Source organism: Bubalus bubalis, chromosome 22 (genome assembly GCF_019923935.1).
Source record: "Bubalus bubalis isolate 160015118507 breed Murrah chromosome 22, NDDB_SH_1, whole genome shotgun sequence".
In the NCBI taxonomy this organism is placed as follows: domain Eukaryota; kingdom Metazoa; phylum Chordata; class Mammalia; order Artiodactyla; family Bovidae; genus Bubalus; species Bubalus bubalis.
Genome location: NC_059178.1, coordinates 24,850,308 through 24,868,150, shown reverse-complemented (window position 1 = coordinate 24,868,150; position 17,843 = coordinate 24,850,308). Strand labels below are relative to the sequence as shown.

The following is a 17,843-nucleotide window of genomic DNA, read 5'->3' as shown; positions in this document are numbered from 1 at the left end:
ACCAACCCTTGGACAGGCTTTGGAAGTCTCCATGGACAGAGGCACAAATATAGACATGCTTATGCCTGGGCCAGAACATGTGTTTAACATCCTCGCTCTCTCTGCAATCCAGAACCCAGGACATGAGAAGCAACAAGCAAACGAGAGCCCAGATCCTGGTTGCTAAATACCACCCTTCAGTACAAGGTCCAGGGTCAGGGCAGCTCGTGGTGCCAGAAAGTAGGAATTGTGGGCTCAAAATCACAGCTGTAGGGGTGTGTTAAGGGAACACAGGAGCCAAAGTGAAAAAGCACCCAGAACAACCTGAGCAACAAAATCTGACGGGTTATATAACCTGCAGAGTATTCTCGCAGCCACACTGATAAAAATTCAAAAGTAGGAAGGAGGGACAGATTTCTCTTAAAGAGAAATTCCAATGAAGAAACAGAAAATGAGGGGAATAAAAGACCACCACAAGCACACCACAGACCCCGTGGAGACAATGGACATTAAACAAGGTGTCCGCATGCTCTCAAACTATCTTCCTCATGATTCATACTCATCACCAAAGGAAACAGTGACTTGACAGCAGAGAAGCCCAGCAGACGCCGCCTTCATGAAGCAGGGACCTCAATGAAGTGGGGAAACTCAACAGGAACAAAACCACCAACACCAAGGGCCTCGTATGATGGCTGTGCTCTTTCTGCCAAAACACATGCGCTCCAGCCAATCACGAGATGCCACCAGACATACTATGACTGAGGGCAGCTCCACAAAGTCCCTGATTGGTATCCCTGGAGGAACTAAGGTCAGGAAAGGAAAGACTAAGGGCGACAGTGACCAGAAAACGATAGACGTGACAACTAAACCCAACTTTGCGCTGGATCCTCCAACAGAAAAGACCTTCAGCGGGAAAACCTGATTCAAGCCTGTAGTTTTGAACACAAAACAATTCCTGGGCTCCACTGCCCCCTCAATTCTGATTCTGTCTCTCCGGGAAATCTGTATTCCACACTTACGGCTCAGCAGGGGTTCTGGTGGCCATCAGACTCGGAATCACCAAGGAGCCCTGAAGAATCCTGATGGCCAGACCACCCAGGGTGACGGGGACAAGCGAGCCAAATGGCAGCTTGCCAAGCTGTGTCTGATGACCGCAAGCAGGGGAGTCAGAGCCCCAGGAGGGACACACCCAGGGGTGCATCAGTCCTGCCTCACGTCCCTGGAGGAATGACTTTCCCAACATAATCTCAGTCTTCAGACTGAGTGTCGGTAGTGGTCATGCCCTCATTCTTTCTTGGAACACGAAAGAAAGATGACAAGGGCTTTTTACAATCTCAGCCACTGCCCCCTTGACCTGCCTGAACTCAGTCTGGCTACTTGCAGATCACAGAGTTCAGACGAGTTCCAGAGAGTGAGCAACACCAGAGATAATATGGCCCCCCACTCCCACCCCCCAACTCTCCTGGGGGCCGCTTCAGGCACTGGAGAAGGTCTTTTCTACAGAGACGGGGCTGCAGCCAAGACGCTATGCCAAGGGCACACTAAGTTCTAGGGTGATGTCATCGCACACCTGAACTGACATCCAACAATATTTCCACCCAATTCCCAAGGTATTGAAAAATACCTTCCCTAAACGTCCTAAATTTGGGGCTTCCCAGATGGTGCACTGGTAAAGAATCCGCCTGTCAATGCAGGAGACACGGGAGATGCCAATTCAACCCGAAGGTCAGGAAGATCCCCTGGAGGAGGGTATGGTAACCCACTCTAGTATTCTTGCCGGGAGAATCCCATGGACAGAGGAGCCTCGCAGGCTACAGTCCATGGGGCCGCAGAGAGTCATACACAAGAGAGCAACTGAGACAAATGTCCTAAGTTAAGCAAAGTGAGAGCCTCAGAAAATGGTTCTAGGTTAGGCAACAGGCTTCAAACAAACAAACAAAAAAAAAAAAAAAAAAAAGGAAATATATATGTTTAGAACAAGTGGCAAAACAGCAGCAACAAAAAATTTCCCTACTTTCAATGAGATAACGTATGCAAGAATGACTAGAATTGGGGTCTAATATTTTCTTTAGTAGAACAGGGTTGGTTTTCAATGTGTACTACCTAAGACATGAGTATAAAACACAAACTATAGACAAAGATAAGCATGTTGCCAACAAAGCTAAGGTTTTCATTCAGATCCCTTCAGGGAGCTGTGTCCCATCCCTCTAGACTGGCCCAACACCTGGCTGAGACACGTGATGGGATTCCGACCAGACCTGCAGTCCTGTGCTCACCCAGGCTGGTGAGAACAGACTGGCTCACAGGACCAAGCATCAGGCAAACCAAATGAGGTAACCATCTGGAGGAAATCTGTCTAGCTGTGTTACCTGCAAACTCAAGAGCAGCAAACAATTCAGACACCTTAGTAATGGCCAACAAACTTGTGAACACCTAGAAGATACAGTGTGGCACAATAAATATTTGCTGAATGAAGAGGATTGTTTTAAGTTAGGGGTTCAGTCGTGCCCTGGACAACAGTACCTGTGAGCCACCCCCAAGCCTCTCCTATTGAAAAACAGATGGGGGCATAAATACAAAAAGGGATAATAAATAACCTTCAAACAGCCTACACATACTTCTGGCCACAGCCTCTAAGAGCTACCTCGCCCCTAAATTCCTGAGCTCATCTGTGTCAGGACTGAGGCAATCAAGTCGTGAAAACAAAAATTCTTGGGGAGTGTGCTCCCCCAAATTGAGTAACTAGTAACATCACCACATTTCTGTGAGGAAAAGAAATTCTACTCAACTAATTATTTAATTAGTGTTGTGACCACCGTCCTTCCCCCTACCCCGAGGGCAGTGTTTGGTTTTGGCCCCATTCAGCAGGGTGGTTCCAGGATTCTGGGCAGCCAGGAGTGATGTCAGATGCAAGGTGGGGTGGTGCTGTCTCGTCTTCACCCAACTCATGCAAAGTACAAGCCCCGCCTACAGGGTGACTTGCTGTCTCCCACCTCTGTTAAGGTTGCTGCTTGTTTATGTTACTGCACCTTACTATAAATAATATAAACATACAAAATTCTATCTGAAAAGCTTTTTGGGCTCAACCAGGCCCTTTGATAAAGAGAACTGAGGAGCCAGGAAGGGGCTGCACTGCCCTGAGGTGGGCTTCCTTCTTCTCAGAACCTCTGAGAACCTCTGATCGAGCTTTCATTTCTAGTAAGAATGGCCAAATACGTCCATGGCCCCTTCCAGCTCTAACCCATTGGACTCAGTTCTAGAAGCATTTCTTAGGATTACATGTTTGGCTAAGAATTCTTGCAGTACATGCTTGTGTGCTAAGGCACTTCAGTCATGTCTGACTCTTTCAGACCCCACGGACTGTATCCTGCCAAGCTCCTCTGTCCATGGCATTCTCCAGGCAAGAATACTGGAGTGGGTTGTTGTGCCCTCCTCCAGGGGATCTTCCTGACCCAGACCTCTCTCATGGCTCCTCTTTACCACTAGCACCACTTGGGAGTACATTCTGCCCTAATTTAAAAAATGCAAATCAAAGTAATTTAAAATAAGTGGGGGAAAATAAGGCTAGCATATAATTTTGGAACTTCAAGGTTATTTGAATATGAAACAACTTGGCCTTTTCCTTACCAAACAAAGGAAAATATCATCCGTTTAAAAATTACAGAAATATGAGATTTAAAAAAAAATTCCCAATTTCTAACAAAGCACAGACGTTTCTTCATGGTTTTTAAAATTATGACATTTTTACATCTATATTCCAAACATGCAAAGTCACCTCCTTTATGATGGAGACTTTCACCCTCCAAGAGGAGGTGTGCCCGGACGGCACCTGACCAGCGAGGAGCGTCCGGGTCACAGAGGGCCTGGACCCTGACTGAGATTCTCCCTGGCCCTCGCCCCCGACACCCAGGTTCCAAAGTCTCCTACACAATCCATGCAGCTCAACAAGCAGATAGCAAATCCCGTGTCCCCAACACGAGCCACTCAGAAAACTCAAGTGTCTCTTGGGGCCGGGAGGTGACGCCCGGGACTTCAATGTTCCAGTATTAACATGGAAAGAACCTTGGTCAGCGCAGCCCCGACACCCACCTCCCGCGCTCTGGCAGGCGCGGCAGCCGGAAGCACCGGAACTACTTCCTGTGAGAAGAGGTGTGTGCGTGGGCGCTCCTCGTTGAAAGAACTCTTCCTAAACTAAATCACCGTCACCGTGTTCACCCTTCTCCCTCCGACCTCAACAGCAGACGTGCAGGAATCCGTATACACTCATGTGTGTGTTAGTCGCTCAGTCGTGTCTAACTCTTTGCGACACTGTGGACAGTAGGCCATCAGGCTCCTCTGTCCATGGAATTCATTCAATTGAAATTTCACAAGTAAATGACCTCTCTCCGAGGCTGGACTTCCATTCCCAGTCAGACCACGCCCCGCCCCATCAGTTGCCGCGACCCCCAGTGAGTACACATCTACCAACAGGTCCACAAGCAAAAAGCACAACATTTTAAAGGTGACAAAAATCTGTACAACTTTAAAATCAGTCTGATTGCGAGCCACGGATTTTAGAAACTGTCATTTTTGCTTTATTTTACATGTTTTCATAAAAATGTACACCCTCAATTTTCTAAAAACTACCTTTACCTCATCACATTTACTTCAGATTTTTACAGCAAAAGGTTCCATAGGTAAAGTTAAATTATGTTGTCCTTAATTCATCTGTTTCCTTAATGCAGACTTCTAAAACTTATACTTTATGTGACCTGTTTTATTTTACATATCATAAGAAGAGAGGAAACTTCAGATTAAAAAACTCAATTTACGTTTCCCCCACATATTTCAATATTACGAACTTTTTGTTTGCAATCACAGGAGAAAGAGACTCCTGTTGCTCCTCTGTCACAGATAGAATAAGATGCTAGTTGCAAAACATGTTTTCAAAACAAATTTGACCAGGACCAAAAAACTACAAGACAGACAAACCCATAGAAAAAGATCACATTTATGGCTAAAGTCTGAAAGATAGAGTGGAAAGAAAAAAAAGCGTAAAGCTCTTCAATGATTTTTATTCCTCAGCTACTACAAAGATGCAAAGAGAATGAGAAACCAGATACATTGCATGTGAAACCTAGTTTCAAAAAAATTCCCAGTTTACAGGAGCAGTTTCATTTTTTTCTAGGCATAAAATTATTATTCGTTAAATAATAAATAGAGAAGGGTAGAAAGATGGTGTAGAGTCAGTGAGGGAGAGCAGGCAGGCAAAGATTTCTGTTGACTACAACTCAGTTCAGATTCTTAGTATGAAACTCATTCTGATGCTACATCCTCCAAAGAAAGGCATCACTGCTTTCCCTGGTGGGTGCCCTGCCCCGCCCCTTCTCGCAGCAGGTTCCAGGTTGGTGTTGGGGGGTGGGAGGGGGTGGGCGGTGTGCTGGTGGATGTCACTCACCAGGATGCCAGCAGGGGCCTTTCCATGGTAAACACCTTCAGGAACCTTCTCCTCCTCATCTTCACTGTCTTCATCTAAGTAAAACATCTTAAAACTGAACTAGTTCATCAGCGGCATGGCTCTTTTCAGAGATTAAGGCATGCTTCTAAGTTATCAAAACAGAAAGCTGTTCTGACAAACTGAGGGCAGGCTGCTTGCCGACACAGTAGTATGGTTAAAACCGAAAGGAAACGGCTCTTAAAAAAAAGGCACTACAGGCATGACTTTACCAGTAAGATTTGCTGAAAACGCCTCAGCCCCATCCCTCTGGAGGAGATAAGCAGGGGCACGGGACGGGCTGTGCCCGGTGTTTACACTGATAGGTACCAAGTCCTGCCTGGGCACAGGGGCCTCACTGCCCTTCCATCACATGGGACACGGATTGAGTTAATGATTCCCCAGATCAATCACATCCTCACTTCCAGAAATAAAAGCAAGCACACATACAGAAAAGTCATCTTCAATAAATTAATCATGCAAGGGGAAACATTCACATGTTTTCTAAGCAACAAAGACAGGAGATATATGCTTTTTAGAACTCAGTCACTGAATGTTTTACTCTGTCATACTGGAATGACCCAGTATATTTTCACAGTTCTGAATGGGAGCTAGCCTACTCAGCACTGTAAATAATGAACAAATTATAACAATGTTACTGTACACTAACATACATTAGTTATATTAATGCAATAGCGTGCACACACAATAATAATATAATAATAATAATAATAATTTAACTTCAAGAGTAGGACAGTTCAAACATCCTGGCATTTCCTTTTCAGCTCTTAATAAGTCAGTATATAGAAACTTCAAGTGAATTTTTCTAAAAACCTAAAGCACACTTACACACAGACAAACACACTAGTTTTTAAATTGAAATATACCATATTTGCAAGCCAGTGTATAGGACTGTGATATCTGTTACAAATAGGCGTTATTCTCATGGATATGTTTAAAAATGTGGCCAGTGCCAACTGAGACGTGCTGTGAGCATAAAATACACAGAAGAAAAGCAGAATGCGAAGTAAGGTTTATGTAAGGTTACTTGTTGATGTGAAAATGCTCCGTATATACTGAGTTAAATAATATATATTTTAAAATTAATTTTACCTGCGTTTCTCTTTTTACCTTTTAATGTTACTAGAAGTTATGAAATGCCACATGTGCTTCCCATTATATTAATATTTCTACTGGAGCACAACTTTGGGATCCTGAGACAACCTTGAGAACAAGGGCAGAAAGGAATCTATAATGAAGAGCTGAAGGTGACAAGAGTTCTCATCACACTAACTGATCGTCAGATATTTAATAATGTTCATGTTGTTCAAGTTTTTCCTCTATCTCTAAACATCAAACACAAAATTTCCAAATGTTTGACCAAGGGTGGGTGATGTTGGTAATGTTGACTATAGCAACAGACCCGCCAAGATACACAAACAAAAATGTTAAATGGCAAAATTTTAAAATTTAACCAAAATTAGAAATAGAAAAATGTATCCTGTATTCAACATGTCGCACTGCCTGCTGCCTAGCCCAGCAGACATTCATGTGCAGGCCCAGGTGCTTGTGATCCAAGTCCATACAACTTCATGCACACCAACCCCCTCCACTTGAAAAAAGAAGTGATTTTAGGAGTCTATTACACAACGCATAAAAATGTAAGCCTCTTCCTTCCTCCACGTATGCCGGCAGGCCTGGATCCTCAACATCAGATGGTAAAAAAGAACCCACCCTGGGGTGCCATCCTTGGGAAAAAACAGAAGGAGAAGTGGGAGGTCAGGAGCAGGGAAGTGAGGAGAGATGAGAAAGGAGGGTCCAGAGAAGCCACGAGGAAGATGAGGAGGGGAAGAGAGGAAAGCAGGGCAAACAAGCTAGAGAAGACAAGAAAACACGCTGGTGGGAAAACGTGATCCATTTTACAGGTGAGGAAACTGAGACCCAGAGAGGTTAGGCAATTCGCCCAAGGCCACCCGCTCGGTCGGCACTGATTTCTGGTCAGTGCTTTTGTTTGTGATGCCAGGTTGAGGCCCCGGGCAGAAGTGCTGGGGGAAGGGTCAGAGAGAGACAGGGAAGGAGGCCTGAGCCAGGCCGGCAGAGGCTGTCCACACCCTTGATGTCACCGCCTCTTGCACAACGAGCCAGCCCCAGGCCAGCCACCCGGGCTTCCGGGGAGCTTGGGTGCTGTCGTCACCGTGAGGTCTGGACCCATGACTCACAGAGGCTCTGACTCAAGGAGCATGGACCACGGACCCAGACGGAAGGCGAGCTCAGCCTCCCAACACCGACTCCCCTCACAGGGCACACGCCTCTGCTGCCCCCTGCCGTGCCCGGATGCCACCTGACCCCAGGCTGGGACCCAACAGTTCCCTGACTCGGTGGTGGCGCTTTTCAGACGTGAGTCAATAAAAAGCTGGAAATCACAACCAACCATTCTTAATCACCTCTATGACTATTTTCAAAGAAAAATACTACTGACTTTTTTCTCTACAGGCTAAGATAAGAATAAATGGTTGAGCATCGAGAAAAACTACTTTTTATTATTGCCTAGCATCTTCAATAATATTTTTTTTTTAAAAAAGTGTAGTTGGAAGTCTTTTTTTCCTAAGACTTTTCTCTTTCAAGGAAAAAAAAAAAAACTTCTTGAAATCTAGCATAGGGACATAAAACTAAAATGCTGGTCAGGAGAGTCAGAATCTTATTCAGATTCCATAGCTGATGACACATGTAAAATATATACCTTCTTTATTTTTTTCCACTACTAATCCCATAAGTATGGGATCAGGTATAAAGAACTTAACAAAGTATAAGAATTTAAAATGTCCTAACATGAAAAATTTGCTAATTGGTTAAACAGAAATATCTTTATGCCACAAGTTATAGTCTGTTTTTAACGCAAAACATGAAAATATTGATATGCAATCTACTCCCCCAAGTGGTCATAATGTGGAATAGCAACATATTGAATTACCAATGAAGTGGCCTTCCCTGGTGGCTCAGTGGTAAAGAATCTGTCTCCCAATGCAGATGTGGGTTCGATCCCTGGGTGGGGAAGATCCCCTGGAGAAGGAAATGGCAACCCACTCCAGTATTCTCGCCTGGAAAATCCCATGGACACAGGAGCCTGGTGGGCTACAGTCCCTGAGATCACACTTAGCAATTAAACAACACACCAATGAAGAGGTGAGAAAACTTTTAAAAAAAGTTTTCATTAGTAAAATGTATGATGAAAATATCTTTTTAAGCCTCAGTTACAAAGAATTTGTGATCTCCACCATAATTACCCTACACTGAAGGAACTAACTCTGGCACATTGCCGCATTTTCAAGGCCCCTCATGGCAGAGATTGAAGCATTGAAAGTACCACAGACTACACTAAAGCCTAAGACATTTTCTTTCCATATTTGGAATTACTTATGATCAACGTTTGCCTATGAAAACAATCCAAAAGGGACTGATAACACTTTCTTCAAAGACAGGAGAAAATCTTGATACTACTCTGAGGTTTTCCAAACTTTCCTAGCTCAGCCATTTGTTGGAGAATGGCCATCCAGTCTACTCAAGTTCCAGGGTCTCATCGTGTCCTCACACACCCAACCACCAAACTCTAAACAGCATTAGCTAGTGGCAGTTTTCACCTGAGCTGTGAATGAACGAACAATCGAACATAAGCAGGTCTTTTTAGAACAGAGGTGAAAAAAACAGAAGGGTCTCCTGAGGGCAGAACACCCAGCTTAAATCAACTCTCCCAACAATAATCTTGATGACGTACATCTTACATTTAAAATTCAACATGTTTACAGTCTACTTTGAAACATCCAATTTTTTTTTTTTTTAAAGGCTAACTGGTCAAAGTTTTCTTCTACCAATTTCGGGGGTTGAGGTACCACAGTTACTGAACAAATGGCCTAGAATGTCCTCAGTGAATATCCCAGTTTAAGGAATTTGGGACTAAACCACCTCTGAGCTCTCATACTCTAACACTAACATTTCTAAGTCAAACTTTCACCCAATATTTTGAGACCAGAAGGCTACTTGTCTACAGGAGTCAAGTGTGTGACCGTTAAGAGTAAAGCTTAAACAGCCCAACAAAAGATCAGAAGAACCAGGGCTTGACTTGTGTCCGACATCCTGGACGACACTTTCACGAAAATAAAGCCAAACGAGAAACCCCAGGGCAGCTGCCTCACTTGCAGGTATGTGTGTGTATCCCATTACTCACAACTGTTCCCGTTTAAATGGTTGTCTTTCTAGTCTCCCCTTTCACCCTATGAATAGTAGTTTGCAATGGTCCTGCCCCCATGGTGACAGGCAGGGGCAAATCCCTAAGAATAATAAGCAAGCTTCTGTATGACGGCTATGTCTCCCCATTTCGCTCACACTCTAGAAATCCCTGTCGTATTATCAAATTCAAAAAACTGTACATCATTTAAAAAGTGTGGTGCTTCAACCTTTTAGTAACCAACTCTCTGCTATAACCTCACACCTGGCAGGAGCACACAGCCATCGCGGCAGGTGCCGCTGGGCATGGGGAGTGGGGCACAGGCTGGGTGTCGCCATGCTGCGCCACGCGGGATGGCTTAGTGCTCGCCTGGGGAACTAACAATGAGCAAGGGCCGACGGTATCATTAACACAATCCAGAGAAGGACAGCAGAAAATGTCACAAACTGAGATCAGTATCCTGTAGGGGCCCGTGTCAGTCAGGTCCACATTCCTCTGGTTCTGTACAACGTTTCTCACTGAAGATCTTCTGGACCACTTGAGAAAAACTGGTGACAGCTGTTTTAATTATTTTTGTTGCTGCGATTTCACCTCCTTCAAAAAATTACTTACAATATTCTTTGCTTTAAAAATACTGGTGATTAGCTGGTACTCTCCTTCCTGCAGTCTTCCATCTAGATAAATGAGCTGCTCCCATAGTGCTGAGTAAGTACTCAGAAGCCAGGAACTCAGCAGTAATCACCTGGATCTGCAGTTTCTTGGGGGGAAAGTAAAAATTCTATCACACGTAAAATTCATACAAATAATAAGTACACTAGGATTTCAAGAGACAGCGCACACAGGACAAACTGTCGCCAAGAGCAAGAACCCGGTCACGTCTTACACGGAGAAGCCAGAGGTACACGAGCGCCTGTCTGACTCCAGCGTCTCTGCTCTTAACTGTATTGCCGGTGTTTAATTCACAACTTGCTTACTATTATATTAGCAGGCTTAAAGAAAATACCACCCAAGCCGCTGGGATTATCATTTTAATCAAGAAGCCTCACGAGTGCTGATCAGAGTTACTCCACAGGACAGATGCTCTGCAGGCTCAAATGGGCTTCCAATGGAGTCTGGAAACCCCGCTTGTTTCTGTGGTCAGCCTGCTCTTCCGCTTTCTGTTTCGTTTTCAAACTTCCATGTTTCTCAGCCCGACTGCATTCCCATCAGCCCTGCCTCCCCATGACAACACACAGGACCTCTTCTTGTATGCAGGTTCATTTGTGTTCTTCGGGAAATGAATGGCAAACAAGGCTTAAAACACATTGCTATGAGAATAACTTGAGGAATTTACTTTCAGTTGGAACATTCTAATGCTACATTTAAGTCTGTTATCAGATTTTATTTAACCAGTGAAATTTAAAATAAAATAAAAAATCAGAATTCTGAGATTATTGTCTTTCAGAGGTTGGATCTGCCTACTTCAATATAAAGCTCCCCTAAGATGAATTAAAAAAAAAAAGTTAAAAATTGCAGTACTGGTACCCAGTTATATCACACACACACACAGAACTCAGTTCCAAGATGGCAGGAGTAGGTGCACCCTTCACTGAAGGTAAAGCCTTATGTCAGCTTTGCTACTGAGAGGTTAAATGCTAACATATCTAAAATTAAACCCTGCAATGTCTGGGCACAGGGAGGATCCAAGAAAGCACAAAGGCATCTGAAAGCAGCAACGTTAGAAGAAAAGTACCCCTCCTATAAGTATACAGCAACTACCAAAACAAAAAACAAGCCTGATGTTTTGTTACAATCTATTTCTCTTACAGACTCAACACACTTTATGAGACTCTCTAAGGAAGAGAATATTTACTTTGTGTAAAAATCACTAGCCTTTGCAACAAATTAGTTTTACTAACGCTTTTAATGTATATTTCAATCACAAAACTTCTGGATGTGCAAAGAAATCAGCAAATAAAGGGAATATAAGCTAAACATTCATGACAAACTGTAATACATCAGTATTGACTTTGAAACCATACGAGAAAACACAATACTGGCAACCCAGCATTCTTCTCTAGTATTTTTAACTCTGAGTTACACTCTGGAGCTAGCCGTTTGCAACCATTCTCTCTGATCTATACAACTTCTGTGTAGATAGGTTTGCTTTATCCTTGTACTTTACAGTTGAAGAAATACAGGCTCAGAGGGAGCTAATTTTTTTTAAGTGCCAAATCCAGGTTCAAACCCCAATCCACTTACTGAAACCTTAAGATGTCTCCATAGTAACTTCTAGGACATAACACAATTTGGAATTCAAATTTGATGTGCTAGGTATTTTTAAAATCTCAAATAAAATAAATCTAAAAGAATAAGATATCTAGGAATAAATGTAGCCAAGGAGGTGAATACTTGCATATTTAAAAACCACAAAACATTGCTAAAAGAAATCTAAAGTGACTAAAGTAAATAGAATAAGTAAATAGAATTTAAAGTGACTAAACAGCCTCGCGTTCATGGCTACAAAGACTTAACACTGCTGAGATGTCAATACTACCCAAAGCCACCTATAGATTCAAATCAATCTTATCAAAACCCCAACAGACCTTTTTTTTGCTGAAATACAAAGTCTATCCTCAAATTGACATAGAATTGCAAGGGGCCAAAACAACCTTGAAGAAGAACAACAAAGTTCCCGATTCCAAATCTTGTCATAAAGCCACAGTAATCAACACGATGTGGTACTGGCATAAAGATAAACAGAGAGACCAACAGAACAGAAGCCAGCATCCAGAAACACACCCAAACATCCAAGGCCAATTGCTTTTGACAAGGGTGCCAATTCTATTCAATGGGGAAAGAACAGTCTCTTCAACACATGGTGTAGAGACAGTCCCAGCTCCAGAGCCTGTCTATGTAACCACATTGTAGGTGTCTAATTCACATATACAGAAGACCTATTGTGTAAGACACTTCTTACAAAATAACTAGCTCAAAACAGATCAAAGACCTAAATATAGGTGGTAAAACCATGAAACTCAATGATTCTTAGATATAATACCAAAAACATGAGTAATGAAAGATAAATTGCATTCCATCAAAATTTAAAACTTTTTTCCCCTGCATCAAAGGACTTGATCAAGAAAGTGAAATGACAAACTACAGAATGGGAGAAAATACCTGCAAATCACATATCTAGTAACAGTTCCATGTCCACAATATGGAAAGAACTTTTGTACAACTCAACAACATAAAGGCAACCCTATCAAAGTATCAGCAAAAGACCTGCACAAGTATCTCTCTGAAGATACACAAATGGCCAGTTGAGTACATGAAAGATGCTTACCATGGTTAATCATTAAAGAAATGCAAACAAAACCACAAAGAAATACCACTTCATACTTACTGATGGCCATTTTCAAAACACCAAACAGAAAAGCCTTGCGGAGGCAGGAAAACCTTGCCAGTGTGTAGAGGGAGCAGCATCTCTTACCCGCCCTCCGCCCCCAACTCACCACATGATGTCAGTGGCCATCTCCCCAGCCAAGACAACCAAACATGTCTCCCCCATATCTGAGTGTCCCCTGCGAGCAAAATCCTTCCAGTTGAGAGCCATGGTTTATCTAGATCGCATGTGGCCCTGTATTTCTGCGCTGGTTCTGGTCAGGCACACAGCCTGGGCTCTGAATTCAGGCAGTCTTGAATGACGGCTCCACCACTTCCAGAGTTCCCCGACACGTAGCCATCCCGAGCTTCAGTCTGACCAGAGCCCCCCACGACCCCTCCCCTCCACGGAGCTGGGCTCACAGCGGTGTTCACCAGGGAGCACTCTGTCCAGAGTTCAAGGAGTTCAGAGTCCTGGTAACTGAGCAGGACCCTGTAGGGCCTTCCAGGGACAGACCCCCTCCCCATATCCTCTGCTGCAGCTCCTCTGTGAAGTGCCTAGATAACAGTATCTGATGTTTCAACACAACATTTCCTGACTTGTTTTACAGATGCTAAAACCTCCACCAAATGGAAGAAATTAACCACCTGAGGCCCGTGAGCAAACAGCCCCCAGACCTACTGGAGCCTAAGGACTGACAATGTAAACCATGCTGTCACCACACCATCAGCCAATCAGAGAACGGCGCACCAGCTGGGACACCCTTCCCTCTCCTTGCCTTTAAAGATGCTTTACCGAAAGCCACGGGGAGTTCAGGTGTTTTGAGCATGAGCTGCCCTGGACTCCCTGCTTGGTGCCCTGAATAAACACTGCCTTTCCTTCAGCACAGCCTGGTGTCGGGAGATGGACTTTACTGTGAGAGGGTGAGCAGACCTAAGTTTGGTTCAGCAACAGCAGCACATGGAAACTACGAGGTACTCAACAAGTCCTAGTCTTCTTCCTTCATTAAGAAACAATATACAGACCGGCCGCAACCTATAATGGTTTGGCTTGTGAATTTTTAACTTCACAATGGTTCAACTTACGACTTTTCAGCTTTATAATGGTGCGAAAGCAATATGCATTCAGCAGAAACCTTACTTTGCATTCTGAATTTTGATCTTTTCCCAGGCTAGGGATCTGCCCACTCTGCAATCCTCTCCCGTGCTGGGCAGAGGCGGCCCGGCTCCCAGCCAGCCGCCCAGTCACGAGGGCCAATGACGATACACTTACAGCCATCCTGCACCCAGCCCACCATTCTGTTCCTCACTTTCAGGACAGCAATCCGTCACATGAGACAGTCAGCACTTCATGACAGGACAGGTTCTGTCAGTTGGTCCTGCCCAACTCTAGGCTAATGGAGGTGTTCTGAGCATGTTTAAGGTAGGCTGGGCTATGATGCATGGCAGGAGGAGGGTATATTAAATGTATTTTCGATTTAGGATGCTTTCAACTTAGGATGAGTTCATCAGGATGTAACCCTATTCTTAAGTAGAGGAAGATCTGTATTGAAAAGACCTGGGTCACACAGGAGCCTAACAGGTGATATCAGGCTAGGACCCCTGCCGTCAAGGAGCCCACTGTTCACTGAGGGACACAGCAAAATAAACAAGTGACCTATGACTTAACTCCCACTGCAGTCAATCGCTCTTCTTAGCTCTCATTTTAGCTTCCCAAACCATTTCCCGCTCCCTGAGGCCCACCCAAGTGAGGTCTACCCTTCAGCCAATTTGTGCAAATAGTATGTGAGTCTTAACTCAGAGATTCCAGCCCCAAAGAGCCAAATTAGGGCTGACCTGGGTCAGAAGAGCCCGAGAAGTGTAGGCAAAGGTCTTCAGGTAAAAAGGCTAGATCCAGCTACTCCCAGACCTGCACCCCCCCACCCCCGCCCTGCACCCCCATCCACCCTAGACTGGCCTCCCCAAGCAACAGGAAGACATCTTCCCCACGCATTCCCTTCTTCCAAGTTTTGGTGTAAAACTGCTTAGTCACCCTGACACGTGACCTAACTACTTAACGTGAATACTCTCCTTTAATCACCACTGAGGGGTACACAATAAACCAATCCTATTTTTGTACCCCTGTCCAGCATATTATTAATTTTTTCTTCTTTAAATTTAGGTGTTACACAGGATAAAAGCCCGTGTCACTACTATGCAGTCACAACTCATCAACAGTACAAAAGCAGCTGTGATTCCCTTCTCTCTCTCGCCTCAGCCACCAGGTTTGCTCCGAATGACTTCTGGCTCTTTTCATAAACCTAACCTACCTTGAAGGGTAAAGATCTTCCACCACTGAGCATGAAGAGATGTATTTCAAGACTGAAAGCCACTTTAAAAGGATGAAGTGTTCCCAAACGTGTGAGAATGACCGAGTCCCCGACATGCAGATACTGCCCCTGGACCGCATGGGCTCTTCCTCACATTCCTTCACAGACACACTGTTTGCAGGAGTATGAACAGATTCCTTATCAGCCATTTGTAATGGGAGTACAAAACTAAGCACTTGAGGTAATTAAAGCTTATGGGTAAATTTTAGATCTTATTAATAACATACGCATCTGTTACTTAAACGTCAGTGTTTTTCATTATGAATAATGTCCACCAGTGATCACCACTCACCAGTCCCCCCTCAGTGGGCACTGGGGGCTGTTCTCATCCCAGGACAGTATGTACGTACATGTCTATGCAGCAGGTTTCACACACACACAGTATGTGTATATATCTACGCAGCAAGTTTCTCACACACACACACACCCGCAGAACAACAGAACCACATTCCACCTCCCCACCCTACCATCTGGTTTCACAGAGACCTTGCCCCAGGCACCAAGTTCCATACATTTTCCAGGAATGCCAAAGCTGAGTGTAAACCACTGCATGAGAGGTGATGGTTTCAACACTTCACGAATATGCACAGTTCATTTTTGAAGCTTGTATTTCTCTAACTTAAATGGAAACGAGTATTAGGGAGGTTAAAGCTACAGCCCTGGCCATCATCAGAATGCCGAGCCCTTGTGTGGGAATGGATCTCACCTGGTTTCAGAGAGCCGCGATGCGTTCCAGTGCCACAACCCTAGTTAGAAGGTGACTTCTGCCGCATAAACAATTAGACCAGCCTCTCTCACTGCCTCAATCACCTTTCAGTGACTCCTGCGGTGGAGAGGAGGGTTTTCCTCATGACTTGCAGCACAACAATTAAACGATCAAGAAAAAAAACAAGCACCAACCCATCAGCTTAGTTAACTAATGTCATGACTGTGGCCAGGAGGCCTCAGCTCCTGTAACACAGATAGCCGCAGGTCCCCTGCGTTTCACTCTCAGGCATGCAGCCCCTGGTATCTCAGAGGAAGTCGCTCAGATCAGGAAGCACAAATTCACCACTTCCTCCTCTTCTTTCTGGAACCACCTGGGGACTGTCAGACAGCACGTGGCGATCAGGAGGCTGGGAGGCAGGGCCGTGGACTCCCGGGCAGCCACCCAGCTCCGGCATCCCAGGCTGCAGCTGCAGAAGGCCCAGGGAAACCTGGAAGGGCCTTCCAGCTAGGCCAGTGCAAACAGGACTTGAATTTCACGTCCTGCTTGACTGTGCACTGTGCCTACCAGGGCCCCAGGGGAGTTTTCAGACATGTCAGGAGGGGCCATCCCTCTCGGGGCTCTGGGTGGACAGAGAGAGCAGCTGCAGCCAGCGCCCCCTCCTCCCCGGCCCTGCCCCAGGGAACAGGAGCTCCTTCACAGACAGAGAGGATTCCCAAGAGCAACAGTGGGTCAGTGAAGCAGCGTTTGTAATGTTGGAAAACAAAGCTTGTTTCCCACATAAATCTGTTTAAAAGCAGCATCTACTTGGACGTGCTGTTCAATGTTCAATTCTGAGCTAGGATCAAGCAGTGAACTGGGCAGACCAGGCACCTGCCCGCACAGCACCTACACTGTAACGCTAAGGAGAGAGAGAGGCAAAGACAAAGACAACGCTAGACCAGGATAACGACTATGAAGGAGGTCAAAGGGCGCAGGCAGGCAGGAATGGAGCGGGTGACTTTAGGTGAAAGCCGCACCTGAGAGACAAACAGCACAACGAACCCGGGGGACAGAGCACAGGACTGTGACTACCTAACATGCGGGACAGACTTTGATCTACTCTCCCAGGGTCTGCAGCTGCTCTTTCTTTAGGCATTCTGCCAACCTTCAAATTACTGTAGAATCAAGGCCAGAGTCGAAATGAGGTGACTCAGATGCTAAGTTATAAAACATTCAGGAAACCAGTGGAAATTTTTAGCAGTCACAGACTCTGAACAAAAATCTCCAAGTGCAATCAAAAAATTGCTTCCTGAGAGTGGTTTTCTGATCTTCAGTGAAGACAGATGTGACTAAAAGCATCTCTTAAGAGGTTACAATAACAGGACACGCTATTGACACAGAGGGTGTTACCTGGTCAGCATTCCCTCTTGAAACTCATTCTTCTGGGCTGAACTGCGGGCCCAGGGTAAGTCGATGTTCGAACCCTCAACACATCACAACGCCACCTTATCTGGAAGCAGGATCTTTAAAGAGGTTAACTGAGCTAAAATGCGGTCGTCAGGATGGGCCCTAAACGAATGGCTGGCTCCCTGATGCCAAGGGGAGCCCTGGACAAAGAGAGACACACACAGACACGCACACCCGGGGAGAAGGCCACGAGAACCCAAGGAAGAGAGCACGCGGCCCGCCCACAAGAAATGCGGAGGCTGGTGCCTAACAAGAGAGGCGGCCCTGGAGGACCCAGGCCTG

General features: G+C 45.0%; 1 protein-coding gene across 6 annotated transcripts in view; it reads right to left on the bottom strand.

The window, feature by feature from the left end:
• The window catches only part of LPIN2 (lipin 2), a 91,966-nt gene that overhangs the window by 47,891 nt on the left and 26,232 nt on the right, over positions 1-17,843 (bottom strand). Inside the window, exon 1 of one of the 6 annotated variants that reach the window (XM_025273161.3) lies at positions 5,417-5,704. The exons of 3 other annotated variants lie outside the window; for them this stretch is intronic. In XM_025273161.3, coding sequence (XP_025128946.1) covers positions 5,417-5,503 — 87 coding nt within the window. In that variant the 5' untranslated portion in view covers positions 5,504-5,704. Of the gene's footprint in view, positions 1-5,416; positions 5,705-17,843 lie in introns of those variants that run through there. 2 more of the 6 variants (XM_025273159.3, XM_025273158.3) reach the window with 2 other exon arrangements.